This window comes from Eucyclogobius newberryi, unplaced genomic scaffold (genome assembly GCF_026437365.1).
Source record: "Eucyclogobius newberryi isolate DKJ021-1_F unplaced genomic scaffold, fEucNew1.0.hap1 SCAF_11, whole genome shotgun sequence".
Taxonomy (NCBI): domain Eukaryota; kingdom Metazoa; phylum Chordata; class Actinopteri; order Gobiiformes; family Gobiidae; genus Eucyclogobius; species Eucyclogobius newberryi.
Window position 1 is genome coordinate 30337126 of NW_027315735.1, and position 12659 is coordinate 30349784.

General features: G+C 43.8%; 1 protein-coding gene across 1 annotated transcript; it reads right to left on the reverse strand.

The window, feature by feature from the left end:
* Nucleotides 1-9973: 9973 nt before the first annotated feature.
* LOC140354688 (POU domain, class 3, transcription factor 4-like) lies at nt 9974-11936 on the reverse strand. Its single transcript, XM_072439873.1, has one exon. The coding sequence runs from the start codon at nt 11879-11881 to the stop codon at nt 10919-10921; it is 963 nt and encodes a 320-aa protein (XP_072295974.1). The 5' UTR covers nt 11882-11936; the 3' UTR covers nt 9974-10918.
* Nucleotides 11937-12659: the final 723 nt, after the last annotated feature.

Sequence of the window (12659 nt, forward strand, 5' to 3'; positions counted from 1 at the left end):
TCCTCTCTCTCTCCTCTCTCCCCTCTCTCCCCCCTTCTCTCCTCTCTCTCCCCCTCTCTCCCTCTCTCCCCCCCCTCTTCCTCTCCCTCTCCCCCCTCCCTCTCGCCCTCTCTCCCCCCCTCTCTTTAAACACAGAAGGCCCCGGTGCGGCTCGGCCCTGCTCATATGTAAATGATCTCTCTTCAGGCCTCGCACACATCCAACCCCCCTTTTCCCCGGAGAATTGTACCCTTTGGTCCGACCACTGGTGTGTGCTGGAGCAGTCACCGGCAGACCACGGACACCACGCACACCACGCACACCACGCACACCGACGCACACCACGCACACCGACGCAGGGCAGCGACGCACAGATGGAGGGAGCGCGCACAAACACTCACACAATTACGCACACTTTGGCCCGGGAACCAGCTGTTGTCTGAACCCCATTTTTCAGTCTTATTTCAGCCCGTCCCGCACGTTCTCCTCCTTCCTCCCCTCACTGCGGGATTAGGTGCGTTTTGTAGTCAGACTGGAAGCTATAAGAGGTAAACACTGGGCTAATTGGTTTGACAAAGTGCTCTTTGTTTTGGCCTCCTGGTGCTAATCGACCACACTCACTAATAAGTCCACCAGGCTGGCACGCGTTTTGTTTGGGCCAGAGGAACCAAGAACCATGCAGAGAGGGGAACCTATGTTATTAAAGTAGTCAAGTAAAACATATATATATATTAGGCCTAAAGATGGAGGAAGGCAAAATCTATTCATCTGCAGATCCTGTGACACTGGATTAACATTTTATATCACAAAATAATAACAATTGACAATAATATGTAAATAATAATTTAAATTCCTGACTTTTTCAATGTTTGAAATATTAATAATGATTTCATATTCAGTTCCATGTTTGAAAAGCCATTAAAATAGGATGTTGTACTTGAAAACAACATCATAAGTAGCTTTGTTCTGCACATTCCGGTTGTACAATAATGACGATTATCTTTGTTGGAGATTTGTCACAGGAGCAAGTGTTAAGTAAGTCTCAAGTCTTTGACCTCCAATCCAAGTCAAGTCCCAAGTCTGTATCCCACAAGTCAGAGTCAAGTCCTGAGGCCAAATAAAAAATATTGCTGTTTTTCCCAACAAATAAGATTTTTTTAAATGTCAAAGCAAATCAACTGTTTAGAGCGTTTTCAGAACACATTTATTTTTTTGAGGAGCATCAAGTCGTCTCAAGTCATGGCATTCAAGTCTGACTCGAGTCCAAGTCACGATTATACTCACTGCACCATCAATGATTATTTCTACCCTTTTCATTGAGATAAGCAAAGCTGTGGTTTATTGTTCCAAACCCACTGGGAAATGGACCTTTCACTCGTCTCTGGTTCGTCCTGAAGAAGACTTGGTCTGGTCCTGGTCTGGTCCTGGTCTGGTCCTGGTCTGGTCCTGGTCTGGTCCTGGTCTGGTCCTGGTCTGGTCCTGGTCTGGTTCTGGTTTGGTCCTGCATTTAGAATGACCACCTCGAATAGTAAAAGTGGGACATTGGTGGGTGTGGTGGGACGGATATGATGAATTACAGGTGCATTCACACATCCTGGTAGTTTGGGCCCAGTTTGAGTCCTTGGTTCAGTCTGGTTCTAGTCCTGGTTTAGTCGTGATCTAATCCAGTTTTAGTTGTGGCTTTAGTCCCCGTTTAGTCCCAAATTCGTCTGAACTCACCACATTTTCAATGTTCATCCTTTAAAACACAGTTGGAATAGCAACAACTCTCATCCCTTTAACACAGAACCCCCAAACCTGAATGAATATTTATTTAATCCTGTTAAATATCACGATGTTGTACCTTTCATGTAGCATCAGTTTTAAGTGGGACGAGGAACTTGGACATTACATTTTGGCTGTGCATAAAGAGGGACAGCTGGTCCCCCTGGTTCAGTCTGGTCTAGTCCAAGTTGGCTCACTTATGTGAGTGTTAGTGTGATTACAGCCTAGTCTTAAGTATCTAGATTAGTATCTAGCCTAAATTATCTGGTCCATTTGTGAATTTTAGTTATTGATTATTCCAAAAGCCGGACCATACAATCCCTAAAAGAATTGCCTAAGTGAGTGACATTGGCACATTCTACAGTGTGAAAACAACCATCAATAGGCTTTAATAAAGTGTTGTCATCATATTTGGGCTCTATTGGCCCCGGGGCCCCACAGTGCACGTGTGCCACGATCCCGTTCAGGTGTGAATCTATTTATCCTCATTAACAAGGCGCTCTCCCCAAAGTCATCCAATTAACACTGGGCTGGTAATGAAGCCATTAGCTGTCAGACGAGGAAGAGGCTCGTCGCCGTGGGTCCGCCGTGCGTCGTGTGCGTGATGTGTGCGTGATGTGTGCGTGATGTGTGCGTAATGTGTGTATACATCTCTCATATAAGCAAGAGAATTAATGGAGTGAGCGCGCGTGATAATGAGGTAATGTGGAACAAGCTCATCGGCCCCGGCTCAAATGAAAATATCAGACACAGTGATTTACCCACACGCACGGAGTCATAAACACGCCTGTCTTTCTGCGCCTCTAGAGCCGCCGAGCTTTGTGTTCATGGGTAATGGACGTGTTGGCAGATGATTCAGGGCCAGTGTGGGCTCTAACTCTGAAGCCACACACACTCAGGGGCCGTGACTGTGTGTTCTGGGGTGCAGCTTCTAATCTCAGGCGTTCAGTCCGGGCACGACGCACCTTTAAACACGCTTCAGGTCAATGTAAACATCCAGTTTTATGGTCCTCCGACAGGCAGATGTCCTGTTTACAGACGGTCCAACAACGAGCTGGAAACGAGGAGCAAGAGCGTGGATTTTGAGGGAAAGCCACACTTTTGTTGACATGTAAAACTTCTACAAACGCATCTGTTCATTAAGCTCTGTCAATCGTGTGCACTTTAACTTCTCAGGCACATTTGTCCTCAGCGTTTGACCCATCGTTTCAGGGTCAAAGGGCAACAGTGCACTGCCTGACCCTTGCCCAGCTCGCATTGCGGGGTTTCAGACGGGATCACAACATTATCATGGCGTTCTACAAGCCAAGAACATTTAACACAGATGAGAGCGGCTGGAAATACAATACAATTCAGATTTTTGTTGGTGTCAAAATCTTTAAGGTCTAGTCAAAGAAAGTGTCTTATATTTGTCTGTAGAGAGTTGCTAACTACACCAGTTCTCTGCCAGAGGAGATGGCAAGGCAAGTTTATTTAAAGAGCAATTCAAAGTGCTCAAAAGCAGAATAAACACATACAAAGTCATGATAGAAAATGACTTTAAATGAGAAGAATGGAGATGAAATCCTTTCAGTCACACGCGTAGCCAAACAGAGCTGCTTTTAGCCTACATTTGAAGAGGCCACACATCTCCATCTCGCAGATTCCTCACGTTTAGTCCCAACTCTGGAGGTTCCTCAGAGTCCGAGATGGGCCACGTATCTCCAAACCTTTTCCTCCAGTCGACAGAATTGATGAGAAACAATGAACTGTATATTTGTACGTGGCCTTTTCTTCACACTCACAGAGGAACTCCTGCTTGTCACATGTCTTCCTTACGTGGAGTCCATTGCCTTTACGCTCATTTGTCCCTTAATGAACCTATCGCACGGCACGACCTTAATATCGTTTTAATTGTCAAAGTAATTGCGCCAACATGCTTCAGCTCGGGTGGGGAGGAGTGAGGGGATCGCACAGGCAGATGTCTAATGGCACTGTTTTCCACCATTAAATGTTTGTAAATGCACAAAACCGGGCCCGATCTGAAGACGTCCCGCACATCGACCGCGGGGCCGCTCTCCCTCAAGCAAACCAGAAGCCTCATTTTTCTATTTAGCCTGATTACTATAGACATTTGCAGAAGGTTCGGCTGCTCGGCGCCCCTCCTCCATCCGCACATGAAAGCCGCGACCGAAGAAAGCAGAACTGAGAAGGAATTGGATTTACCATTGCGCAATTAATCATATTTCTCTGCGCTCTCTCTGTCAATTTGCTTTGCTCTCCTCCGTTCTTTGGTGTGAAAACCTCTTCCCCCCTTCCTTTCCCCCCCCTCGCCCGCCGCCAACTGTACACTTCAAAAACACAGAAGTGACAGCTGCGGATCAACTCTTTGAAGAACGGAGGCAAAGACGCGGACCAGGTACGCGCATGACCGCCGCTGTCTATCTGCTCAACTCATCGGCTGATACGGGCCTGCACCTTCAGTCTGATCGGCTGTTGTGTGGGCTGGTGCAGATACAGTTAGTTTGAAATGGGTCTGTTTCCTTTGGATGGGATGTTAGACTGAAGGAAAAGCGACAAATAAAATGGTTGTACATAAAACTTCTTGGCGTCATTATTGATGGTGGATCTTTAAGTTCTGAGAAGAGCATTAGCGGTTATTAGAAGATGCACTGATTCTGTTTCTTCAAAAATCCAAATAAAAACTGTCCTCGGTCTTCAAAACTATCCCATTTGCGTGACTGTTCTGTAGTGCAGTCCAGTGCCTCTGAAAAGGACATGCTGGTACTCGCCTGAACAGTCTATCACATTCATTTAAATGGGACGGCAAGTTAAAAAAAAAAACTTCGCTTTGTTGTTTGACCTGTGGTTGTTGTTTATGTTACATTTGGCAAAGAACAATAGCTATCAATATCTAACTTCAACATTTTAAAATTTACTATACACGGCTTTTTACTCTTCCAGCCTGGAAAAACAGTTATTTTCAATGACTAATGGGAGTCCAAACAAACAAACAAACAAGTTTAGATGTTTAATAAATACAAATATATGGGAGAACCTTATATTTATTGAATTAACGTTTGGAGAGTCAAAAAAGTTATTTCTTTGTGTGAATTATGCACACACTTTGACTGGAATGAGTGTGATGTCACTTCCTGTCATTTCTCTACAGATTTTTCAACTTTTTTCCCACAAATACCTGTTCGATCGGTGTAAAACTATAACTATATGTCAGTCCAGTCCAAACTCCATCCAAGGCACATTCGAGCAACTCATCTAAGAAGTTTAAATGTGATGTGTGATTGACAGTTTTGAGGCATTTACCGTATTTTCCGGACTATAAGTCGCACCCTTTTTCACAGTTTTGGCCAGGGTGTGACTTATACTTATATTTATACTTATATACTTATACTCCGGAGTGACTTATATGTGATATTATTTGTTATTTTCACACTTGCAACCATATTTCATACTCCAGTGCGACTTATATATGTTTTTTCTTCTCTATTATGCATTTTTGGCTGGTGCGACTTACACTCCGGAAAATACGGTACTTGCTTCTCACAAATGTAAACTTGCTGCTGCTTAATGCCGTTCAAAGTTCGGACAAAACATCACATAGAAAAGTGTGAAGGAAACACCAGAGCAAGTCACGTCGTCAGCCCCGAACTATTTGCGGTGGTACAGTCCAAACCAGCGTCTCGCCTGATGAAACGTCTGCTCTTATTCTCCCGGCGTCTGAGGAGAAACATCCTCTTCAGGACTAAAATCACTTCTGCAGGATTTGGCCGCGGTGCTAGTCGGCTAATGGATTCATGTCTCCCAGAAGAGGCAGCAGCGTGCAGGAGTTTACCGTGTGTGTGTGTGTGTGACTGTAACAGCGGTAAATGTGAGTCCTTTGTAAAGTATATTGAGATTACATCGACTCAGCCAAAACATTAGTCAAAATTGGTTCACGAGACGATTTGTAGTCCAACTAAAAGGGTGCAGTTTAATTGGGGAAGGGTCAGCGGAACTTAATTGCCCTCTGCTGTTTTGTGGATGGAATATGAAATTGCAAATGTAAATTGGCGCACTGCTACAACATGGATGTGGAGAAGTCTTTTATCCCCCTGAAGTATACGGAAAAAAAAGCTAATTTGTCACTGTTTGTCGCTCTCTCACAGCCATGCAGTGACTGATTGTGTGCTATTTTGTTTGCTTCACGACTTAAATGCCTCTACACGAGACTTTTCCATGGGTTGTTCGAGTTTTATCTGCTTTTAATCTCTAATCACTGTGAAATACAATTGTTTTTCTCACTTCATTGCAAACAGTTTTACTCTCGCTAAACTCACCACGTCTCTCAAGGCAGAAATATGTATGACTATGCATTGCTGAAATATATTGATCCAACAGCGTGAGGTGAATAATAGCACTTCCTCTAATCTGCTGTTATTGTAAACTATAAGTAACGTAGCAACAGTACAGTCAAAATACTAAAATACCCTATGACTTTGGTGGTGGCAATGTGTACAGTTAATGTTTGTCAGACTTTTGAGCACCAGACGTTGCATAAAAATAATATTTGGTTCAAAATTGGGCTACAATCATTTCTAAACTTGGTATAAACCAGATCCAAAACAGCAAAAGATCAATCTTAAATACAGTACACTACGCAAACATCATTTATGCAATCAAAATAGTCTAAAACTGTGATTCCTAACCTTGACTTCAGTCGCCTCAAGACAAAAAGCTTCTGTTGTTAGAGTCCTTGCCCTGTGATCTGAAGGCCGGGGGCTCCAATCCCACCTCTGATGTTAAAGAATAAACAAACATTGTTGATAGAGCGCTCAGGTCCACTTGCACAGGTCGATGGTGCGATTCCAGCTTCCACTGTCATTGTATTCTTGGGCGAGACACTGAAACAGGCCTCGTCCCCAGTGTCTGAGCATTGAAGCTAGAGAAGAGCGTATTCACCCTTAAGCTTTGTCTCACACTCCCTAGAACTCAGTGTAGTCTAATAAATGTGACCACAGTATTCTTATCAATCATATTTTCTTGTTCCGACAATGTTTGAGTCCCAAATCCTCCAAAACCTGTTCAAGGATGTAAAATCGACTACAAAGAAAGTGTTTATTGGTTGGGAAACACTCGTCCAAAGTCTAAAAAGACAGAAAAAGACAGAAGAAGTGTCCTCGACGTGAGAAACACTAACCGTGTATCAAACAATATGGACGTCTACCCAAACAGCTGCGGTTCGATGAATGATCCGACCCTTCAAAAGTGTGACTGAACCTCTGCTGCCCCTCCCGCTCTGCTCAGGGGCCGGTCCCCGTCTCCTCCTCCCTGGCTCCTACGGCTCCTGCTCTCCTGTGGGCTGTAGTGTCTGTAGCCGGTGTTTTCAGCTCTCTCCTGGCTCTAATTAAAGAGAAAAGTGTCTTGGAGTGTCCTCTCTGTGACCCACTGTATCTCTCGGTGTTAAACATCAGTCGCCTCGCTCTAATACGACGCCGCGCTTTCATCTCCACGTCTTTCAGCTTCTGACGACCCGAGTTTGAGGGAATTATGCTATTCAAACGACTTCCTGAAGTGCTACAGATTGTTGCCGTGCGTTATAGACGGGAAACGGTCTAAATACTTGCACCAAATTGGCTTGAAGGTTTCATAATGACTATTTAAAGTGTAACTGATCGAAATATGTACTGTATTTCATCTTTGTAGTTTACTTTTGGCGTCTGGTGTACGTGTTTATCCAGGGAAATCTGAGTAATATGGAAAAATAAGTTTCATTTTTACTTTCTGTAGAGTGAAATGGTCAGTTATGATTTGGAGTTATGAAAGAAATGCTCCTAAATGTACAAAAAATAAATCAAAACTGTACATAAATATAGACCGAAGCATCATTTTTTTGTTATAATTTCCATGCAGAGGCGGTTAAAGTTAGTGCTGGATAAGTCAAAGTGTTCCATTTGTTCTTTCAAAGTTGGGATGCAGAATAAACTCATTAACATAGTTTCCTGTTCTCTTTTGTTATGATTCTGGCGCTTTGAGTTCATAAGTCTGACCCTCTTTTGAGCATGACTCCATGTGTTTTGTGCCCACAACATGCAACGTTCTCTTCCCAGTCTATTACAGCGCGAGGTCGGCCATGTTGGTGCTGTGGAGAGTTGGCAGAGAGTCAGCTTTTTAAAGGTACTAATGGGGCAGAAACACTGTGTGAAGTGGAAGAGGCTCAGCACGGCTCTGAACCCTGGCTCCAGTTTACTTTTTAAAAAATCAGCTTTGCACCATTTTAGAAAACTACACAGTAAATAATAATAATAAAATAATAATAACAATAAAATAATAAAAAAATGTAGCCTAATACAGAAATAAAAGGTCTAAAATAAATTTGAAAAATGCCCATAACGTTATTGCAATATTCTCTCTCTCCTCATAAATGTCATGTAAGTTTAATTAGATGAATTAACATAATTGCACTCACTAAGAAATATATGTAACGATTCCAACGTCTTTTCAGAACAATGTTAAAACCTGGACTGAAATAGAAATACATCTTTAAATATACACATTAGACTTAACTGCATCCAAAATAAGATTTAAAAAATAAATAAAAATAAATGATGGATTATTCTCCTTCTTTCCTTTCCTTATTTATTATTATATCATATTACATTATATTATATTATATTATATTCAAGAGGAACAATTTGACTCAAAATCATCCAGGAGTAAGTGAGACCCCAAAAATGTTATTTAAGTTTAATCCTGAACTAAACCTGGACTGAAGTAGATCTAAACACACTTTAAATATAAATTACATAACTTTCTCACAACATTTTATCTCTCGAAACATAAATGCAGTCACAAATGTCCCAGTTCTGTCCTGCTGCAGATCTAATCCAAAATAAGAATTAAAAATGAGGGGAAAAAAATAGAAGGAATCAATCAGGCATGCTTCTTCTCCATATACAGCCACAGTTCACCTCCGCCCTCTCCGCCTCGCCTCCCTCTCCCCAGCCGCCTCCCCCACCCCCTCTCAGGACTGCAGACTGAGGACATGCATAAATTCAAGCACATTAGTATTCCAGTCAGGCTACTCCATTTCAAGGCAAGGCCGGGCACCCTTTTTGCACCACCAAACCCCCCCGAACCCTTATTTTGGACAACATCTGCACACCTACACCGTTTGCGCCCCTTCTCAGATTATTTTATGACTTTTCAGGACGCGTACAAGTCCATTTTTGCCACAATTAGAAGCAGCTGCAGCCTTTGAAATGAGGGTTTTGCTTGTGTGTCTTTGTGTTTTGATGTCAGCTCAAGCGAACCGGGTGATAAATCACGCATGTCTGATTGAGGAGGGCAGAAGGGTTTGGACAATAACATTTGAGGGAGAAGAGGAAGGAACAAGAAGCGAGGGAGAGTGGTCCAAATGAAGCAAAAGAACCGAGGGAAAGAACAAAACAGACATGAGTGGATGTTTTTTACAGCGGTCGGACTGACATTTAGACGATGGGCAGGAAAATGCAGGGTTTGACATTGAAGCAGAGTCAAGGTTATGCCGCTTTGTTGTTGTGGCGTGGCTGCAAAAGCTGAAAATACTGAGGGATGCCAAACAAAAGGGTGGTTCAAGTGAAATGAGCCAAACGTTTGGCTGTAAGGTCGTTGAAGGATGCAGCTATTTTAAAAACAAAATCACACACACGTTCGGCTCCTGAAAAAGGCAGGTTTCACTGTGTTTCCTCACAAAATGTCCCTGCCCAAGTGTGATTTAAAATTTTAACTCAATTTTTGTACTTCATTTAAAAATATTGTTAATTATTTTTCCTTTTTGGTACAATGCAAACAAGCCTGCTCGTTTCAAAAAAGAGAAATTGAGACTTCTGTAATACTGCTATTATTAAATCTGATTGAGATCATTTTAAAAATCAAATCATTGGGAACATAATTTAAATAAAAAAACAAAAAAACAATAACAACAATAATCATAATCATAATAATACTTTTGGCAGTGACAAAAAGATTCAAATGGATTTTCTCTGAGTAAAGATTTGTTACAAAAATCACAATAAAACGATTATAATTTTTTTTTAAAAAATCTATAAATACTGAATGCAAATTTTAAAATAAAAATAAATATAAAAAACAAAATATACATTATTCATATTTTGCGATGTTACAAAAATAGAGTAAAAAGTTTAGTTAGCGATAGCATTTTTTTTCTCCATAGAAAGTGCTGTGTTATGACAGTAAAGACTTGTGGCAGGAATTGTTTTTTACAACATACATAGTTTATTTGGAAACATAATACAAGCTTTATACTGAAAATAAATAATTACTTGAGCTGTCATCGAAATTTGGACCAAACCTCGCCCAAACAGTTCAGTTTTCTTACTGAAAATATGGTTTGTTTTGTACGCGGCTAATTAAGTGCGTGGATAACTAAGATCATTTCTGTTTAAATTAATGACTTCAAAAGAGTAATATATAAAACTGTACAATATTCGAAAAAATACTTAAGAAATAAACCGATAAACAGGAAAGATTATAAAATTTGTTTTTCGATAGTGAACGCAGAATAAAATGATAGGCAGGTGTATAGCGTCACTCTGCTCAGAGTTCACACAGTTTATGGTCAAAGATGACGATGAAAACACAAACAGAACAGAAGTGAAGCTACAGGCCAAAGGAGCGGTTCAATCCAACTGCTCCATAAGTGCTATGTTCCTCTACGCGTCAAATGACTCAGGGCCTAGTGGAGAAAATAATTACATATTGCGTTACAAATAATGAGTGTAAATATGCGGAGAACTAAAGCACTGGGTTTGAGCCCGAGGGGAGCGTGAGGTGAGACAAACAGCCTCTGGTGTCCATCAAATCAATTAAGAAAACTGACAGAGCCACTGTTATTTGTGGTTATTGGTCTCACTCCGCCGGGCGCACAAACAAACGCGTAAAACAGAGACGCAGAGCCAAAAAGAGGGGAACAGCAGTCTCAGCTGATGCTGACATTATTCTGAGCTGATGGTGAATCAAACCAAGGCGCTGGCAGGTTATAGGCACATTTGTATATTTATATCCTTGATTCTCATGTGTTTAAAAAGAGATGGTGCTGATGCAGTAATGCCCTCACGGCGCTGGGAATGACGAAGGCCGGACAGGTGTCTGTTATTGTCTGAGTCTGTCTGTCAGGGGCGCGCGCTCCCTCCCGGGGTCAGAGATCGTGGCACGAGGCGTCGCCGTGAGAGTAGGGTCCCTCGTGCGGCGGTGGCGGTTCTCCCGGTGGCGTCATGCGCTTCTCCTTCTGCCGCCGGTTGCAGAACCACACGCGCACCACCTCCTTCTCGAGCTGCAGCGAGTCCGCGAGCGACGTGATCTCGTGCGCGGACGGTTTGGGGCACTTGAGGAAGTGCGTCTCCAGGACGCCTTTGACGCTCACCTCGATGGACGTGCGCTTCTTCCTTTTGCGACCCTGAGCTGCGATCTTGTCTATGCTGCTGGCGCTGCCCGTGGTGGAATCCGCCTCCTCCAGCCACTTATTGAGCAGCGGCTTGAGTTTACACATGTTTTTAAAGCTCAGCTGCAGCGCCTCGAACCTGCAGATGGTGGTCTGAGAAAACACGTTACCGTAGAGCGTCCCCAGCGCGAGCCCCACGTCCGCCTGCGTGAAGCCCAGCTTGATCCGACGCTGCTTGAACTGCTTGGCAAAGTGCTCCAACTCGTCCGAGGTGGGTGTCTCCTCATCCGAGTGGTCGTGGCAGTGGTGCGGGCCCAGGTCCCCGTGCTCCGGGCTGAGGGTGTCCCTGAGACCCCCGTGCATGCCCTGGCCCGTGGCCCCGGGCTCCATGATGCCGTTCACAGAGAAGCCCGTCTGGGAGTAGGACATGTTGCTGTGGGACACGGGGCTGCCCCATGCGCCCGGGTGGTTGCTGTGGTTGTTATGGTTGTTGTGGTGGGGGGAGTGGTGGTGGATGATGCCCGGCTTCACGTCCTGCTGCTCCATGGAGCCGGACCAGGGGCTGCCCTCCCACTGGTGACCCAGCGCGTGTCCGTAGTCGCTCTGCAGCAGTTTGTGGTGACTTCTATAGGGGCTCGCGGGCTGCATGGCCTGGCTGTCCGCGTGCAGCATGGGGCTGGAGCTGAGCAGGGTGTAGGGGCTGGACGCCGCTGTGGCCATGCTGCTGCTGCTCGACCCCGCTACTGGAGCTACTGACGCCAGGCAGCGCAGCAGCGCCTCACATCTCCCTCTGGCTCCGCGCTGACTGACAGCTGCTCGGACCAATCAGCGCTGAGTGACGACACACGCGCACCAATAGCACACGCGCCTTTCTAAGACCCGCCTCTGCTGCTAAGATTTTTTATTTACAATCAGAACTTTATTTGGAGACGTCTCGCTGTAAACACATGTGCGTTCAATATGAGCTCTGGGAAATATTGAGATTCACGACAGTCAATTGTTCCCATGTTTCAAACGCGCCATTTTCACGGATTTTCCCACAAACACAGGCTGTTTTATGTGGGAAAGTCTTGTGTTTGATGGGGGGACTTTGCCAAAGCCTAAAACCCTGTCAAGTTTAGTTAAAGTCAGATTTTGATGAAATCCTTAAAGAGGGTTTCACTTATTCAGCTACACCAGGGTAATGAACATGTTGTACAATTGACCTAAACTCATTTAAAACACCACATTTAGGCCCATCTACATTTGAAAAATGATGAAAGCAAGAAACAACAACAACAACAACAACAACAACAACAACAACAATCCCGTTCAAACAGTTCAAAAACATCTTATTGTGAATTGTCTAGGATTATTGTCCTGCAGTAAATCTGAACTATAACAAAACTGGACAACACAAGACACACTCTTAATTCCCTGGCCTGTGGTGGTGGCGGTCACTGTCACCGGGCGAGGAAGGGGTTACTCCCACCGGAAGTGAGCAGTGTCGGTCCACTTG

What these genes read in the sequence shown, in the direction of transcription:
- LOC140354688 (XM_072439873.1), bottom strand. Translation starts at nt 11,881, where the DNA reads ATGGCCACAGCGGCGTCCAGCCCCTACACCCTGCTCAGCTCCAGCCCC.